Here is a 20,045-nt window from a genome sequence, read left to right on the forward strand (position 1 = left end):
CCACACATAGGCCCTAAAAACACAACTAGTTATCCTGGCTGTAGGGCCACACATAGGCCCCTAAAAACACAACTAGATATCCTGGCTGTATAGGCCACACATAGGCCCTAAAAACACAACTAGATATCCTGGCTGTAGGCCACACATAGGCCCTAAAAACACAACTAGATATCCTGGCTGTAGGCCACACATAGACCCTAAAAACACAACTAGATACCCTGGCTGTATAGGCCACACATAGGCCCTAAAAACACAACTAGATACCCTGGCTGTAGGCCACACATAGGTCCTAAAAACACAACTAGATATCCTGGCTGTAGGCCACACATAGGCCCTAAAAACACAACTAGATATCCTGGCTGTAGGCCACACATAGACCCCTAAAAACACAACTAGTTATCCTGGCTGTAGGCCACACATAGGCCCTAAAAACACAACTAGATATCCTGGCTTAGGCCACACATAGGCCCTAAAAACACAACTAGATATCCTGGCTGTAGGCCACACATAGGCCCTAAAAACACAACTAGATATCCTGGCTGTATAGGCCACACATAGGCCCTAAAAACACAACTAGATGTCCTGGCTGTAGGTCACACATAGGCCCTAAAAACACAACTAGATATCCTGGCTGTAGGTCACACATAGGCCCTAAAAACACAACTAGATACCCTGGCTGTAGGCCACACATAGGCCCTAAAAACACAACTAGATACCCTGGCTGTAGGCCACACATAGACCCTAAAAACACAACTAGATATCCTGGCTGTAGGCCACACATAGGCCCTAAAAACACAACTAGATATCCTGGCTGTATAGGCCACACATAGGCCCTAAAAACACAACTAGATATCCTGGCTGTAGGCCACACATAGGCCCTAAAAACACAACTAGATATCCTGGCTGTATAGGTCACACATAGGCCCTAAAAACACAACTAGATACCCTGGCTGTATAGGCCACACATAGGCCCTAAAAACACAACTAGATACCCTGGCTGTATAGGCCACACATAGGCCCTAAAAACACAACTAGATATCCTGGCTGTAGGCCACACATAGGCCCTAAAAACACAACTAGATATCCTGGCTGTAGGCCACACACATAGGCCCTAAAAACACAACTAGATATCCTGGCTGTAGGCCACACATAGGCCCTAAAAACACAACTAGATATCCTGGCTGTAGGCCACACATAGGCCCTAAAAACACAACTAGATATCCTGGCTGTAGGTCACACATAGGCCCTAAAAAAACATGTTTTTTTTCCACGAATAGGCCTATACTGTATGTAGTGGCTCTGTCAGCTTTCAAACAAACAGACAAAACTCACTGATGTACCCAGACTTGGGCTGTACGCAGGTAAGAAGAAACCATTGTCCACAAGTTGAATTATTTTTTGTTTGCATATTTACTTAGGCATTAATGTGCATTACTGAACAAACAGCTTCTCTCTGTGGCATTCTCCTGGCTGGCCTGCTAAAAGCCGTAGCCTATTTCCACCCAGGTGCATAACCATTCCCAATTACCCCAGCCTTGATATGCTCTGTCAATTAGGCCTGGGGAGGCGTGCGCTTGGTGTCAATCAGCCAATAATTCAGTGAACGTATCAATTAAATTAAATATTCTAAATAATTATCTCAAAACTGAATATACTAAATAATAAAGAGAATTCATAATAATTAAATAGAAAAAAAACAGTTAAATGGCTTCTACACTGTATATTCTTTCACAGCAAAGCTTTTAAACATTTTTGGGGTCCTCGACATGAAATAGTGTGAGAACCACTGATGTAGAAACATATAATTTTCTCAGAAAACAGTTTTTGAAGACATTTTGTAAATCAGGTTTTATTTATTTTCTCTGTCCTAAACTGCCCCCCCGTCCCTCCATCCATCAGATCAAGGAGCTGACGGGGAACATCCGGAGCCAGTTCCCCTCGTCCTCCAGCCTCTCGTCCATCCCCACCAGCTCCGACTCGGACGCCTCGCTCTGCAGCACCTCCCCCTCGGAGGAGGAGCGGCGGCGGGCGCCCGCGTCCGACGGCCGGGCCATCAAGAAGCTGCTGCAGTGGGTGCAGAAACGCACGCGCAAGTGAGTGGCTGGATGTCTTCAATGGAAGCATGCTATGCTACAACAGTCAGTCACTCATATATGATACAGTCTGCTTCTAGCGAAAATGTAACTAATTCAGCAGCAGTAACAATAGTGTTTTCTCTCAGTCAGTTGATTCTTCATATCCATATGAGTTATTTTATGAGGCGATCTAAAATCCCCCTATGGGGATTATAATGCAAATAAAAAGTACATGAACCTGTGGACTTGCGCCCTCTACCGATATTGACGTCAGACTTCGGTGCTCTATTGTCTCTACGGAGAACCATCTGATTTTGAAAGACGTTTCGCTCGGAAACGAAGAACCGGGAAGTGAACAATCGCCATGTAGCAGGTCCCCGCAAATGTTAATTATTTCTCCCAAAAACATATATATTTTTGTATAAGTATTACGAGCGTGTACAGAACAGAGTCGTGAACCGGAATCAATTTATATCAGATTGAGATGATATGAGGTTATGGTCATGGACGATGTTAAAAATCCGTCGCATAACTATAATATAGTTATAGACCCTGGAGTTAACAGAAAAGTCCTGTCACTGTTGTCCAATATTATTGGACAACAGTGACAGGGCTTTTCTGTTTGGATGTATGGGCTGTCAAGGCCACTCAGTGGGTGTTTCCTGCATAACTTCCAGGTACGATGATGTCACGCGCATACCCTCTATACACATTTTGAGTTATGGTGACTACAATAAGACGAGACTCTGCGGTGTCTGTCAGCGTCATTGTTAGCTTTGAACGCAACAGAACAGAGAGTTCTTCTGGCTGCATGGTGTCTGAGGTCTGAGGACAGTTGGAAATAATATCATGAGACAGACATCATCACAGGGGAGGGGTGATAATGCAACACCAAAGACACGGGGGGAAGTGTCAACTAGTGTTTCAATAGGAACGCTATAGCCGGGGGACCAGTGTTGATTTCGTCGACTAAAATCTAAGACGAAACAAATGTTCGTCGACTACCTTTTTTCAATGAGGAAAACTAAATGGAAACTAAATGAAAACTAAGCTATAATGACTAAAACTAAGACTAAATATGTTGACAATTTCGTCAACAAATAAACACTAGACTAAAATGTTAGGAAGGGACTAGTGTACAAGAGATCCAGTCATTTTACACTTGGTTGCATGCTGAAAATAGCCGATCTACAAGCTCACAACGCGTCGCAGCGCGATGCGTTTTACACTTGCTGTGTATTTTCAGCAAGTGTAAAAACAGTCATTACGACGGCATCAAGGCCCGCCTAAATACATTTAGTCGACTAAATCAACTGTAGATTTAGTTGACTAAAACCTAAACCTAAAATCCAAACATTTCTGCCAAAAACAACACTGCCGGGGACTTGGCTGTGTGGCTGCGCTGAGGTCATTCAGAACCCCAAATTAATTTGAATGGAATTTGAATATGAATTTGAGATGCAAAGAAACGCAAGGCTGAGTCCACTGTTTACCAACAGACATTGTTTTAATAAAAAGAAATGTCACGCACATATTTTTCCACTGCATATGGAAGGCCTTGTTGACGGATTTAGGAAGAGATTTTGAAGGTCTGGTTCCAGAAATGAACCAGTATTTAATGTGTAAAAATCCATGACATTTACGAATGAGCCTGGCTGGAAAGTGTCTAAGTGGGAGAGGGCGGGGCTTTGCTAAAGGTGAAATAAATACTTTTGTCAAATAGGAAAATAAGGGACCATCCTTCAGAAAAAAGGGGAAAAAAGGGTTCAAAAAACACCTGTGTTGGTTCCGTGTGACCTCCCAGGTACGGCGTGGCGGTGAAGGACTTTGGGAAGAGCTGGAGCAGCGGCCTGGCCTTCCTGGCCGTCATCAAGGCCATCGACCCCACCCTGGTGGACATGAGGAGGTCCATGCTGAGGACGCCCCGCGAGAACCTGGAGGACGCCTTCAGGACCGCCCACTACAGCCTGGGCATCGCACGGCTACTGGAGCCTGAAGGTAAGAGACCCTGGAGGTGGTCTTCAGGACTGCTGGAGCCTGAAGGTAAGAGAACCTGGAGGAAGGCCTTCAGCCTGGGCATCGCACGGCTGCTGGAGCCTGAAGGTAAGAGAACCTGGAGGAAGGCCTTCAGCCTGGGCATCGCACGGCTGCTGGAGCCTGAAGGTAAGAGAACCTGGAGGAAGGCCTTCAGGAAGGCCTTCAGCCTGGGCATCGCACGGCTGCTGGAGCCTGAAGGTAAGAGAACCTGGAGGAAGGCCTTCAGCCTGGGCATCGCACGGCTACTGGAGTCTGAAGGTAAGACCCTGGAGGAGGCCTTCAGGAAGGCCTTCAGCCTGGGCATCGCACTAAACATCGCAGTAAACCACAATGGTGGCTCCATGGACTCCTGCAATGGCCGTGATCTTCGGCTGCATCTTTCTCTGAATCCTTTCTTGGTTTGAGGTGTTTGATAAAAAACGGAATGTTAGCGGCTCATTGTTGGGATCACTGTTTGCCCCGCCACAAAGAGGGGTAAATAAACAGCTCCTATGCAGTCTGTAACGAGGAGGGGTAACAAGGAGGGGTAAATAAACAGATCCTATGCAGTCTGTAACGAGGAGGGGTAACAAGGAGGGGTAAATAAACAGATCCTATGCAGTCTGTAACGAGGAGGGGTAACAAGGAGGGGTAAATAAACAGATCCTATGCAGTCTGTAACGAGGAGGGGTAACAAGGAGGGGTAAATAAACAGATCCTATGCAGTCTGTAACGAGGAGGGGTAACAAGGAGGGGTAAATAAACAGATCCTATGCAGTCTGTAACGAGGAGGGGTAAATAAACAGATCCTATGCAGTCTGTAACGAGGAGGGGTAACAAGGAGGGGTAAATAAACAGATCCTATGCAGTCTGTAACGAGGAGGGGTAACAAGGAGGGGTAAATAAACAGATCCTATGCAGTCTGTAACGAGGAGGGGTAACAAGGAGGGGTAAATAAACAGATCCTATGCAGTCTGTAACGAGGAGGGGTAACAAGGAGGGGTAAATAAACAGCTCCTATGCAGTCTGTAACGAGGAGGGGTAACAAGGAGGGTTAAATAAAGAGCTCCTATGCAGTCTGTAACGAGGAGGGGTAACAAGGAGGGGTAAATAAACAGCTCCTATGCAGTCTGTAACGAGGAGGGGTAACAAGGAGGGGTAAATAAACAGCTCCTATGCAGTCTGTAACGTCATGGCGGCATGTTGACTTTAAACATCTCCCTGTCTTCTCAATGTGCCAGACGTGACCATCAACCCCCCGGACGAGCAGTCCATCATGACCTACGTGTCCCAGTTCCTGGAACACTTCCCGGGCATGGAGGAGGTGAGTGTGAACACATAAAACCTCTCATCTCCAATACTTTAACTTTTGTTAGATTTTTTTGGTGAATCAGTTTTCGTCGTTTTCGTCGAATAAAACTAAGACGGAAAATGTTCGTCGACCACCTTTTTTTCACCGACAAAAACTAAATGAAAACTAAGCTACGATGGCTTCAACTTAAGAGTAAATATACTGACAATTTCGTCGACAAATAGAAACTAGGCTAAAATGTTAGGAAGGGAGATCCAAAAAGTCATTTTACACTTGGTTGCATACTGAAAATAGTCCAGTGCTGCTGTATACTCGACTCGACCGTCACTAACTGTTTCTTCGTCTTGTCTTTCGGTCTCTCCTGCTCTCTTGCCTGCATTTCTTTCCGTCTCTCTCTCTCTCCCTCTCCCTCTCCCTCTCCCTCCATCTCTCTCCCTCTCCCTCTCCCCCTCTCTCCATCTCTCTCCCTCTCTCTCTCTCCCTCCCTCCCCCCCTCCCTCTCCCCCCCCCCCCCCCCCCCCCAGCCCGTGGAGGAGCCCAGTCAGGTGATAGAGCGCAGCGTGTCCATGGGGCGCCTCAGCGCCCACGACAGCGAGGCGGACATGAGGAGGAACGGCGTCCACCGAAGCCGCCTGAAGGAGAGGCCCTACCCGCCGCCGCACAGGGACTGCGTCCCGCCCCCGCCCAAGGTCTTCATCTCCGCGTCGGGGTCGGGGGACCGGAGGGTGGGAGGAGGCCGCTCCCCCGCCTCCCTGCCGTCCGGGACCCGCGCCTGGGCCAGCGAGGACTCGCTGGCGGACCCCGCTCCGGGGGAAGAGGTCCCTGCCGGTCTCGGGGTCTTCACCGTGGTCGTGGGCGGCTCCGAGTCCCCTCGGTCTTCCTACGTGGAGTCGGTCGTCGGCTCCTCGGAGGCCGAGGCGCCCGCCGTCGACTCGGCCATCGGCTCGCCGGACTCCTGGCTGGGCGGCGAGGCGTTGGGCAGGGGGGCGGAGGCCACGACGCCGGAGAGGAGGCTGGGCGAGAGCCGGAGCGACGTCTCGCTGTGCGACAGCGGCGTGGCGTGGGACGGCGGCGGCGTGCGCTCGGGGGAAGACGCCCCCGAAGACGACGTCACGGCTCTCAGCGAGGGCCTGGGGGTGATCACGGGCAAACCCCCCCAGGACAGGTCGCTTCCCCCAGAGCTGTTCATCGACGAGGGCGTCTACTCGCTGAGTTCCATGGAGAGCACCCAGGACAGGATGAGAGAGTGTTCCGAGAGAGACGACGAGGACCTGGGTCAGAACCTGGGTCAGAACCTGGGTCAGAACGGGCCTTCTGAGGACAGGCCTGATCCGAGTGACTCTGAGAATAAAGGAGGAACGGACTCCGCGAGTCCACTTGGTAAAGATCCCATGTCCAATGAGAAGCGGGCTTCTTTGGACATCTCCTCCGAGGCGCCACGGCAACCCGATTCTGGGGTCGGGTTCTCCCTGGAGGAGGAGCCTGAGGGAACCGACCCGGCGCCAGCAGGCTTCGGGGATCAACCGCCGGCCTCGGATATCCGCGAAGAACCGAAGAGGCAAAGAGGATGTGCGAAAGAAACGGTGGAGATCGGTGGAGGTTCACGAGACGATGAAGGACGGTCGCATGTGGAGAAGGAGAGTTCAGTGGAGGAGAGAGAGACTTCAGTGGAGGAGAGAGAGAGTCCAGTGGCGTCTGAGACAAACACTGTGTGTCAGAGAAAAGAGTCTGAAATGTCAGAGGAGGAAACGGAGGAGTTGGAGGTCTTGATGGAAACGAACGAAGACGCCACGGAAAGTGTCGAAAGTGAAAAGGAGACGAGTCACGGCGTGCTTAACGGACACGTCGAGTGTCTTCAAGAAAACGCCGGTGATGGAATTCTAGACGCCGCTGCACAGATTGATGAAACTATGGAAGATGAAGCTTCTTTGGCTGTGGAATGTCCCTCGGCCAACGAAGCTTCGACATCACACCTGGACCCGGGCAGCAGCAGCACTTGCCTAATTGCCCCTGGGTCCGTGCCCCGTGACGACGACGCACCCGATCAGGGCGACCACAGGACATGTGGTTCCCCTGGAACAGAGGGTCAGGCTGGGGGTGAAGAGGGTCAGGCTGGGGGTGAAGAGGGTCAGGCTGGGGGTGAAGAGGAGGGTCAGGCTGGGGGTGATGAGGAGGGTCAGGCTGGGGGTGAAGAGGAGGGTCAGGCTGGGGGTGAAGAGGAGGGTCAGACTGGGGGTGAAGAGGGTCAGACTGGGGGTGAAGCCCCGGCACTGACCTCTGGGTCCTCTGGAAGAAGTCCCGGCTATAACGAGACGGATGTAAACGGCACCGAGCGGCTCGGTGAGATCAGCCACGACTCCGGGGAACAGATCCACAGCAAGTCCATCCGGTGTTCCCTCTGCCGCCACGGAGGTCCCACGGCCGAACACGCCCCGACGCGGCAGGCGGCGGCGGGGATGGAAAACGGTCATTTCGGTGACGACGTCGTCGACCCACGCGATCCAGACGTGACCGCGTCGCTCGCGGATTCGTTCGTGTCCGAAGCCGCCGTGGGCGTGGACATAAACGAAAGCCAACAGAAAGGCGGCGGCGACGACCATGCAAGCGATGTCATCATCGGCGATGATGACATCACGGCGCCACTACTACCACCCCCCGGCCTAGAGAGCCACGGTCTCCATTCTGAGCGGGAAACAACGACCACCGCGGAGGACCGCGCTGCGACCGATCTGCTCGGTGCTCACGGTGACGCCGACGAGCCGGTGGCGGAACCACCTCGGGCCGACCGCGAGACGGCAGTGAACGGAACCGAAGACGTGGTGGTGGTGGACACGTTCTACTTAACCAACGCCGAGCTGGACCCCATGGACCTGTTCTACAGCGGCGGGGTGGCCATGTTCCCAGAGGAGGAGGACGAGGAGGAGAGCCACGGCGCGCCCGTCTTCAGCGTGCTGGCCCTCCAGCCGGCGCCCGCCTCGGTGACGCCGCCGCCCGACTCCCTCCGAGAAGAAAAGCACGGAGGACGCCGCTCCCCGACGGACGAAGAGGAGACGTCGACGGCCGACGGAGCGCCGGGCGAGGAGGGGGGCGACTTTGGGCGCGCGGCGATTTCATCGACACAGAGCCAGGTGAGTTTGATATTTTTTGGGGTAATTAACGCGAATTGATCGAAAGCCGTCTTTAAGGTCAAATGCCGAATACGTAATGGACCCTCGATATGTAAATGGTTGAAAACCACTGAAGTAGATCATTGATCAAACATACCCATACTCTGCGTTGGCTCAAACTGGGCAATTTGTGTTACAGCAGATTAGAAACACGTACATAAAGAAATGACAATAACATCAAACCTAATCTCTTACTATCCACTACAACATTCAGGGGTTGCCTCTCTCAATTGTGTGACCAAAGGTTTTGTTGATGGGTCTACTGACATATATATGATACATTGTCCTGTTGTCCAGGACAAATAATACATCTACAAGTGCATTCAAATTTGACTTGTCCGTCACAGACGTCGCAGACATCCTAGGGACATTAACTTATATTCATTTAATAATCAAACATGTATTCACCAAATTTACCTAAATCCATGCTATAAGGCTTTCTTACCTTTATTCGTAGTTGTTAACGTCCCCACCAAAGAGGTCCAGGTGTTATCTTGTGCAAAATCGCATTATTGGCTAATTCCCCTAATATAAGCCCTCAATGAAGTGAATTTAAATTAATTGAATTGAATTTAATTGAATGGGGCATTGGATTGTAACCTCTCTTCATAATGTAAATAGTATCCCAAGCGGCACACTTTACTATTTATTTCGATGGAAATAAGCGAATTAGCACAAAAACTCAACCCCATTGAGGGCTTACAGTATATTAGGGGAAATAGCCAATAATGCACGTTTGCACAAAATAACACCTGGACCTCTTTGGTGGGGACGTAACAACTACGAATAAAGGTGGGAAAGCCTTCTAGCATGGAATTCTCCTTTAAGATGTATTTGTGTGTGTTCGTGCTCCGGCCAAGTGCCTTGAAAAGTTAATGTAAAGGCCTGATATTCAGAACTGTTATATAATAAATACATTGAAGAAGTACACCCCCCACACACACGTGTGTTACAGTATGCATTAAATATGAATGTATGACATGCATTCACGCATGCATAATATTGTATCATGCATTTAAGCAAATATTTGAATATATATTTAAGAACATTTTTAACTAAAATATTGGCTTCTGGGGGGGTCCCTGGAACTACATATTTTAAGATAGGGGTCCGTGGCCCAATAGAGATAATTCTGGGGGTCCTTGACATGAAAAAGGTTGAGGACCACTGACATAGAAACATGTTTTTTTCCGATTTTTGTTTAGGATTTAGAAGCCTTTCTTTTAATCGACCTCAGTCCAAAATGGGTTAAAGTTAACGGCATGGCTTCACGAGACGCCGATGCGTACAGTATCTGTCACACTAATACAGTATCTCTACAGTATCTGTGACACTATAATACAGTATCTGTGACGCGTAACTCCATAATTGGGCCACGGTTTCATCGTCATTATGACTGTCTGACACCATAGACATTACAACAGCCAACAGTATACGAATGTGGTTGTACTGGTCAGCTCCCCTCCCCAGGTGTGTGTGAGTGTGTGTGTGCGTGCGTGTGCGTAGTGGGGGGTTTCTGAAATTGAGCAACTATTACCCTGGGTAAATAAAGAATAAAAAAGGGGGGGATGCTGTAATGCAGAAGTACACAGACAGACAGACATGTAAGAAACTATGTTTCCATCTCTCTCTCTCTCTCTCTCTCTCTCTCTCTCTCTCTCTCTCTCTCCTGCCGTCTCCAACCTGTGGTAGATATTTTTAGAACTCACATCAGAGTCATTAAGAAATACACAGGGCAGAGAGTGGACTGAGACAATGATACTTTTTAATACAAGGGTTCACCAGCCCAGGGAGGTGCACGTATGCAAGCCTCCTGAGCCCTTTACATTTCTCTCTCTTATACACAACGATAGCAAAGAATACATTGGAGGTGTGGTCAGTAGTGGTCAAACATGGTCAGACATTGGCCTCCTGTAAGAATAGGTCCTCTGACAGACAACCAACAGGTGGATAGTATTCTCATTTCAAAACTTCTCTTACAAACCTCTGCAGCAGATCACAGAAGGAGGGCGCCGGGAGCTCAGCGAAGCGCCCGAGTCATCGTCGTCTGAAGAAGACGAACCCTGGGAAGAAGGAGAAGAAGAAGGATCCCTGTTGGATCCCAGAGGTGGGGAGGTCACAGCGGGAGGGACGGACATCGAGCGGGCCGAGAGCCTGCTCCTCCTTGGAGAATTCGCTGACCTCACCGAGACAGAGGAGGGCCAGAACGCGTCCTCCTGCGCCAGAGCAAACACCGAGGCTATGAGGTAAGGTGTTCCTATTCCTGGTATCACTGAGGGGGGGGGGGGGAGGCCAGGGCTCCGGCGTCTACCCTTCCAGTTTCTGCCCGAGTATGGCCTTAAAAGTCCTCCCGGCTGAAGTCATCCTCCTCAGGCCTGTTATAAGCATCTCCCCCTGCTGCTTTTGGGAGGCCGTGGAACCGCTGTTGTTTTCGTCGACTAAAACCAAGACGAGCAGATCTACAAGCTCTATATGAACTAATAGGTCTACTATTTTTGAAAAATCGTGAAAATGTGGTGCAAATCTTTGAATATATATTATTTCAGAGCGAACTTTTTTTTAGTTTTTTTTAAGGGACAGACAGTAGGCTGACAGGAAAACGGGAGAGAGATGGGGGGAAGACATGCAGTAAAGGCCGTGTCGGGCTCGGGAGTCGAACCCGTGGCACACTGCGACTGGATTACCAGTCGGGTGCCCAGACGGTTACGCCACCGCCTGGGCAGAGCGAACATTTTTAACTCAAATCTTTGCTTCTGGGGGGGGGGGGGGTTCCTGGAACAACATATTTTCAGATGGGGGTCGGCGGCCAAATACAGATCATTCTGGGGGTCCTTGACATGAAGAAGGTTGAGCACCACATGACACATAGAAACATAGGATTTTCAGAACACTGATTTAGAGGACATGTTGTAGAATCTAGAGTCAGGTCTAAATGAATGGGATATCATCATTCAGGCCTTACTGAGTGTCCTTCATGTCGTTGCAGCAGTGGAGCTCAGAGCAGCAGTGGAGTGGACGAAGGCCTGACCTGCATGGTCCTCCGTCGTAGAAAGGGGACGGCTTCCACCGAGCCCAAGGTTAGTCTTCTTTACTCAAATCTTTGCTGCTGGAGGTCCCTGGCTGGCGCAGACTAGATGTGGGGTCTGCAGGCCAAGGGTATACATAAGGGTAGCCTCGGAAACCCAGACGTTTTTATTTCCAGGGAGAAAAAAAAAAGTCTGGGTCCGAGTCCACTTCAATTTGGCATAAAGTGGCGTAAACGTTGATCACTCTCTGCTAATTCCTGATCGTCTGCAACTTTGTTAAATTGACGCACACACCCGTACACACACACACACACACACACTCCTCTCTCTCTCTGTCGCTCTAAGTAATTAGTCTCATGTCGCGCAGCTGCGCATAGTTTCTCCCGGCGGATCCTGCCTATGCCATAGAAAGCATAGGTGAGTTCCAGGCTAACATAAGGGTGACCCCCAGCAAAATGAGCTGATATAGCGTCACAATAATTGTAACCACGTTAACCATTATGATATACTTTAGCTATTATGGAATACACAAACGTTTCGGCTGTCCAGCCTTCATCAGTGTGGAGAGTTTTAAAGGGGTGGTAATAGTGCAGGTGCAGTCTTGGAGTGTGTGACCCATTACCGTTATATCTGATATGATTTGAACGGGTAACGAACCACAAGTCAAAGCGCGGTGGTCACAAGAAAGGTTTTCTATACTTTAGCTATAGAGGGTATGAGCGTGACATCATCATCAAACCCGGACGTTATGCAGGAATGCCGGCTGAGTGGCAAAAAACTACTTTCCTGGCCTGGACAGCCAAGACATCCAAACAGAAAAGTAATATCTGATTGCATTAAACAACATTAAAACAATGTTAAACTCACTTTGCCTGTTGCTTTGCCACTCGATGTGCCATTCACTTTAAGCATGCGCATACCCTCTATTCAAATACAGCAGATATAAGAAGCTCACTTTGTGCCGTGCTATGAGCTTGTAGATCTATTTTTCTACAATTCCCTGTGAAAATAAAAAAAGTCCTTTTTTGAGAATCGCTGAGCTAGTATACGCATTGGCTTCAGATAGCCGCTTTACCCCAGATTTTTTTCAGATTACCTTTTACCCCTAGACATATGGTTTTGTAACAGTTGATGAATGAATATTTTCATTTTGTATTATCGAGTCATAATATACTTTCTTTTATCATTACTATGCCACGTATAGGACAATCAGAGGGACGCGTCGACCAGCAAAGTGCACATCAACGGCTCCGATCTCAGGTAAGAATTACTGCCAGTGTGTGTTGAGGAAATCCTACAATAACATCACTGTATTTTGATACACAACGCCATGCCCCAGGGAGGTCTACACACGAATGAAGCGTTCTATTTAAAAACCTCTCTTGAAGGTGCAAGTGGCAGTGTGCGGATATTTCGCTCATAAAACAACAACATTTGTGCCCAAGACATCCACATGCGTCCTATAGGAATGACCGCATGCAGTGCCCAAGACGTCTGTGGACGTCTGTGGTCTTGGTAAAATAAAAAATACAAAAGATCTTTCAAGATGTCAAAAAGTGGGTCTAAAAGTGGGAACCCCACGTCGCCATTTTGAAAGAATGAAAGGGCACACATAATGTGTTTTTAAGTCACTGGAAGGAAGGTTTCTGAAATGTTCACATAACAGCCTCCTCTGAAACACAGACATGACATGTCTGATAAGTCAAAAACGACAACCTTCTTCTTTGTAATATGAAACTTTATATCAGTTGAACATAGCGTAAAACAACAACCTGGCCACTGCCATTGATTCATATAATAGACTGTCTGCTAAAGCCCGCGCATAGTGCAAAGCCCGCTGGGTAGTGGGATGTACCATAGTGACAGAACCGTAAGTACCATAATAGTAGAATGCACAAACAGAATATTTACAATCTCCCACTTTTCTTTTCTTTTTCCCTTTTTTTTTATAACAAAGAAACAAAGTCTATTATTAATGTCCATAGGCATGAAAGAACATAATGACCAAAAACAAAAATTACTGTTAAAAGAAAAAGAGTCTCTATTCCAGTTTCCATACTCCAACACTGAGTGCCTTTAGGAGCTGAAGTGCGGATGCACCTCGTTTTGTCAAGCAATCAGCTAGCTGCTCTCCTGTAGGTGCCCACAGTATCCGTTGGATTCTTTTGCTCTGAAGAAGTTCCTTGATACCACTTATTTCAATGCGGAGCCTTTTCTCTGTCACTGACTTAGTAGACTTGATGGCATCAGCAAGAGAGTGGTTATCAGTGACACACACTATTGGTAAGACATGCTGGGTAAGATGTCCAGTGGTTAGTTCTGCATGAAGGTCAGAAAGAGAAATGGCACTGTCAACAGCATCTGCGAGAGCGAGTGTTTCACCAGCAAGTGTGCTTCGGACGACTCTCCTGATCTTCTTTGACTGCCAATAAACAGGTGAGAATCTTCCTTCCTCACCCATCAGCACAATGAGATGTCCCCCTTGAGTGCCACCATCTGGAAGGTTTCCCAGTGAGGCATCACAGAACACTACTAGCTTTAGAGAGTTGTCTTTTCCTAGGTTCTGAAATTTCAGTGTCACTTTTTCTGATTTTAGCTTTCTCACCACCTTGTTTGTGTCATGTAAACTCTGTACAGTAGCATGTTTTATGTTAGCAGCAAGGACACAAGTATCAAACATAATATCAGGTCGACTTTGTCTGGCAACCCACAGAAGTTGACCTATCTTTGATCTAAGGTCATCGATTTCACTCTCAGTCAGGGGAGCATCACGGCTCATCGCTCTGGAGGTGTCCATGTGAATTGGCTGAAGATTCTGTATATAATGGTCTTGATGCATATAAGTTACTCCACTTTCAGTGACATACTCCATGCCTACATAGCGAAAACTGTCATGTTCTTCTCTGCCCACTTGGAAGGCAGTTTGCAGGTGAGGGATCACTGTTGTTGCGAAACTGTGTGAACCACCCCAGATAAAATCATCAACATGACAAGCAAGCACTCCAGACACATTACAATCATTATCCAACCAATAAAAAATGGCAGGGTCAACTTGTGACATCTTTCCTCCAGTTTGCAACATTGTTTCTTTAACTCTATTGTACCAGTACAGTGATGCATCATTTAGTCCATAAACACATTTATTCAGCTTCCACAGAGTTCCTTCACTCTTTGCTTCAGGTGGTGGACGGAGATAAATGTCTCGGGATAGCTCATTTCCTTGAAGGAATGCTGACTTAATGTCCATAGAGTGGGGTGTCCATTGGTTTTGACATATCACTGACATGAGTAGTCTAAGAGACTCTGAGGCACATGTTGGAGAGTCCTTTGGGAGGTCCTTTGTGTTTAGCTCTTCAAAACCTCTCGCCACTAGTCTTGCTTTTGGAACTATGCCGTCTGCTGTGTCTTTGAGTGTGCACACCCATCTTGTGGAAATACACTTTTGTCCCATATTTTTTACTTCATTGAACACTCCATGTTTTTCCCAGTTACTGATTTCAGTAAGTTTAGCTGATTCAAATGACACATCCTTTGTAACCAGTACATCATCGTGGTGTCTGTCAGGTGGCTGTTCCACCCTGTCCAATAGTTCAATCTGCAGTGTGTCAACCTGTGAAAGGTCAGCTGACCTGGTTGTGCCAGTGAGGCTAACTGGCTCAGTGTACTCCAGATTGTACCAGTTCTTGTTTTTTCCTGTTGCTTTTCCTGCTCGGCTGAGCACTTTTGCTGTGTGTGAAATTCCAGTGTCTCTTTCCACATACTTAATGAATTGACCTGCCTTTAGATTCTCACTGCAGTCTGTTCTTCTGATAGTAGGTTGTCGGTTGGATGGATCATTGGTCTGCTCAATGTTGTCTGTGTCATTATTAGAGTCCCCTGCAGCATTCTCTGTGTCAGGTACATCACTAGATTCAGTATCAGGTACATTTACAACATTGTTCATGTCACATTCTGCTGCATTATATTCTGTCTGACTTTCTTGGCTGTCACCTGACTTGTCAGTGTAGTGATCTTTGGCCTTGCGTAGTCTACAGTGATGCACCCGGACATAGGTGCCCCCATGTCTAACAAATATGACCACGCCGTCCCGTCCAATTACCACTCCAGGGCCTTTCCATTCATTGCAGTCCATTCTTTTGTAGTACACTTTGTCTCCAGTTTCGTAGTGTTCATCTGTGGGGCGAAGCTGTGTGCGTAGAGCTCTCCTGATTCTCTCAGAGCACTCTGCCTCAGTAAACGCTGTCCTTGCTTCATGCAATGCTGAAATGTGCTTTCCTACCCATTTACTTATTGTAGTGCCCTCCAGGGCAGGCGGTTTATCAACTAGCACAGAAGGTAGGTTTGGATTTTGCCCAAATACTAGCTGATATGGACTAAATCCATGTACATTGTGCATTGTATTCTTTGCCATGAGAGCCCAATCTAGGGCTGTTTTCCAATCACATCCACTGCTTTTCTTCACCTTTAACATTATCTCTGTAAGGGTCTGGTTATGCCTTTCACACAATCCATTACTCCATGGACTGTAGGCAGCAGTGGTTTTGGTTTCAATGTTAAAGTTCTCTGCCATGTCTCTCATTTCCTCATTGTTGAATTCTCCGCCGTTGTCAAAAAAAAGTTTTGCCGGGGCTCCATGAACACTCACCCAGGAATGAATAAAGTGCCTCACAATTTCACTGGATTTTTTTGTGGTCACAATACTACCAGCACTGAACCTGGTGAAATGATCAATCATGTGAAGGTACCACACATTAGGTTCTAGCTCATGCAGATCTAATGCCACAGTTTCATTGTAGGTTGAAGCCATTGGTAGACCAACTGATGGCTTTGGCTTGGGTTTGTTGTACCTGAGACATGTTTCGCAGCTGCTTACAATGTCATTCAAAATAGTAATGCTCTCATCATCATTACTTCCAGCACTAGTCAGTAATTTTTTAAGTTTATCAACTGAAGCATGTCCAAACTGCTTGTGAAGTTTCACCAAGGCTTTGTGTTTTTCATCTTTACTCATGTCATCTGTTATGGCCAGAACCTCATTAGCTTGGGGTTCATTCTCACAAGTGGCTGTGCAATCTCTGTCCACTATGCTGACACAGTAGTGTCCAGAGGAGGTGATTTCAAGGGGCACAGGTTCATGAAACATTGTGGCTTTATCATTCTCAATGTCAAGCACAGCTTTTGCCCTCTTAAGTGATGCTTTGCTTAGTAGTAAAGGAATGTCCACTGGGACCACCTCAGTCTCTATATGGCACTTAGTTTGGCCTATCTTAGCTGGGACTTTCACCTTTTTTGTAGAATGAACAACTTGACCATCACCAAACTTGAAAGCTCTTCTACTCTGTGTACTTTCCATTTTATTCCTCTCACTCTTCTTCAGTGTATGAATGTAACTGTCCAACCATTTTTCACCACAGACTGTTCTGGTGCATGCAGTGTCAATTACAGCTGAACCCAAGGCCTCCACCATGAATATTTCAGCATCAGATATTGACTCTTTAGAAAACAAAGTAATGTTGCACTTTTCAATTTGATCTGCCTCTGAATTTTCTTCCGTCATTTTCACATGCTCAGCTTTGTGTGGGCAGTCCTTAGCCCAGTGGAATGTACTCTGACAAATAGCACATTTTGTTCTTTTTCCATACCTGTCCAGTGGGTTTGAGCCAGTCAATGGCGCCCTCGCATGGTTGGTTTGGGGATGGAATTTGCTCCCGTATTTACCGTCTTTCCTCTGATCAACATACAAAGCATGCTCGTCTTGTCGCACTTGAATTCCTCCACTGCTGCTCGTGGATAACACAGTCTTGTCTCCAAAAATCCTTTTTAGAGCTGACTTCATGCTTGCAAATGTAAGTGTTGAACACGCTGTAAGAGCAAGCTGCTTATCTTTAACATCCAGATCGGCTGTATCCAACAACTTAAATGCTAAAACAGTATCAGGAAGAGTCATGTCAAATTTTCGCATTTTGTTGTACCTCTGCTCGAAATGGACGATGTAATCCGCCATGGAAACGTCACGTTCTCTCCGAGTCTTGTCAAAGTCCGTGTATGCGTCGTAAGCCCGGTCTTTTTCTTCTTTTAGGAATACATTATCCAATGCCTCTACAAGTGTCTTCATCCCATCATCTTTGTTCAAATCGTCCGCAGGTATTTCCAACGCTGTATCTCTAGCTCGTCCCGTCAGTGAAAGAGCAACAGCTAAAGCCTGTTTCTTCGGATCCAGTTCAGTGACACGTTTCCACATTTCAACTTCATTTTTCCAGCTCTCATAAGACTTCTTTTCTTCAAACGCCGGTGGGACTCTGTAGTTAATGTTGTTAGCCATCCTCTGCTACCATTGATAAATCAAAAACGACAACCTTCTTCTTTGTAATATGAAACTTTATATCAGTTGAACATAGCGTAAAACAACAACCTGGCCACTGCCATTGATTCATATAATAGACTGTCTGCTAAAGCCCGCGCATAGTGCAAAGCCCGCTGGGTAGTGGGATGTACCATAGTGACAGAACCGTAAGTACCATAATAGTAGAATGCACAAACAGAATATTTACAATGTCCACTCCACATAACAGCCCTCCTCTGAAACCCTGACATGTCCACTCCACATAACAGCCCTCTGAAACCCAGACATGTCCACTCCACATAACAGCCCTCCTCTGAAACCCTGACATGTCCACTCCACATAACAGCCCTCTGAAACCCAGACATGTCCACTCCACATAACAGCCCTCCTCTGAAACCCTGACATGTCCACTCCACATAACAGCCCTCTGAAACCCAGACATGTCCACTCCACATAACAGCCCTCCTCTGAAACCCTGACATGTCCACTCCACATAACAGCCCTCTGAAACCCAGACATGTCCACTCCACATAACAGCCACTCCACATCTGAAACACTGAAATGTCCATTCCACAGCCCTTGGGAAAAAAACTGGTATCGGTAATGAAGATAGGTTGAAAATGAGTTAACAATATAAAGGTAATTAAAGAAAATAAAAATAGAAGAAATCTCCCTGTCGTTTTCTTCCCCCCTCTAATGTCTAATAACTGTTACTCAGAAGTCCAGAAGACCAAACTCAGTAATAGGTTCAAGGTTTTCGATGCATTGTAGGGCAGGCAGAGCTTCCACCAAACTGTGGACTAAAATAAAATGAGTCTAATGCCTGGGGATAGAAAGAGTCCCTGAGCCCTGCTACATTGGGCCCAGATGCTCCAGCACCATTTTCCCATTTTAATTCGGAACGAGGTCGGCATTTTCTGACTGAAAGCACCAACCTGTCCTGGCTGACAGTGTGATAATTATGACCGGTTCATACCAGCTCTGGCTGACAGTGTAATAATACCGGTTCATACCAGCTCTGGCTGACAGTGTGATAATTATGACCGGTTCATACCAGCTCTGGCTGACAGTGTAATAATACCGGTTCATACCAGCTCTGGCTGACAGTGTAATAATACCGGTTCATACCAGCTCTGGCTGACAGTGTAATAATACCAGCTCTGGCTGACAGTGTAATAATACCGGTTCATACCAGCTCTGGCTGACAGTGTAATAATACCGGTTCATACCAGCTCTGGCTGACAGTGTAATAATCTAGAGCCCGGTTCCGGAAACGGTTCCAAGCGTGATGGAAACCCGGTTTCCGGCACCTCCAGTGTCTGGTCCGGTTCGCCCGGTTCCGGATCTCAACCTATACGTGAGGTTGTTTGTTTGCAAAATCCAGTGACTCAGCGTCGGATAGTGAGAAGATCCAAATCACAGCGAGTGTGACAGAGTGGTAGTCGTTCAGGGAGCGAGCTTTTGTTGTCTCAGGTACAGGAACAAAGGGAGAGGTTGAAGATGGTCTGTGAAGACATCTGCCAGCTGGTGTCGTGACTCAAGTTTCAGCCCCTACGTCAGTTATTTTCCTCGTATACGACGACATTCCGGCACTCAAAACGACAACAAACATCAAGGGACACTGTTGGATTCTGTAGATAAAGGAATCAAGGACACATAACCAAATTGACATCAAATATTTATATCAAATATAAACCTTTGGTCTGCATCTGATAACTCTTTGAAAGCCAGCCTTGTGAGTTTGTGTGTCTCAGATGTTATCTTTACGAGTCAGAGTTCTCTTGCCCTGGGGGTGGTAGGCGTGACACAGGTGCCAGTAATTAACCTGCTGTCTCTCGTGGGAAGACAACTGAATGAACCTTTGTTCACCTGGCCGGTACTTATGTCCATACGCGTGCGTGCGTACAAATAGGCTTTTTTACTTTGAGTTTGTTTTGTAGACACACAATGCAGTTTCAGTTTAAAAAAATAATCTATTTCAGTTAAACTAAAATGCTTTTTCAATTCTAGTTTTCCATTTTTGTTAGTTTTAGTTTAACCCATTTTGGCCGGGAACCCATTTTGCTATTAGCATCATGTCGTGCTTTAGCTATTGAAAAATAGCAG

The 20,045-nt window shown here is 47.1% G+C and overlaps 1 protein-coding gene across 1 annotated transcript in view; it reads left to right on the top strand.

Moving 5' to 3' along the window:
- Positions 1-20,045, top strand: part of clmna (calmin a) — a 66,843-nt gene that overhangs the window by 41,118 nt on the left and 5,680 nt on the right. The window contains exons 6-12 of the mRNA XM_080783661.1: positions 1,900-2,093; positions 3,880-4,073; positions 5,333-5,415; positions 5,928-8,531; positions 10,563-10,816; positions 11,557-11,647; positions 12,801-12,856. Coding sequence (XP_080639787.1) covers positions 1,900-2,093; positions 3,880-4,073; positions 5,333-5,415; positions 5,928-8,531; positions 10,563-10,816; positions 11,557-11,647; positions 12,801-12,856 — 3,476 coding nt within the window. The remainder of the gene's footprint in view (positions 1-1,899; positions 2,094-3,879; positions 4,074-5,332; positions 5,416-5,927; positions 8,532-10,562; positions 10,817-11,556; positions 11,648-12,800; positions 12,857-20,045) is intronic.

This window comes from Protomyctophum bolini, assembly GCF_963924005.1.
Source record: "Protomyctophum bolini genome assembly, chromosome: 15".
Classification (NCBI taxonomy): domain Eukaryota; kingdom Metazoa; phylum Chordata; class Actinopteri; order Myctophiformes; family Myctophidae; genus Protomyctophum; species Protomyctophum bolini.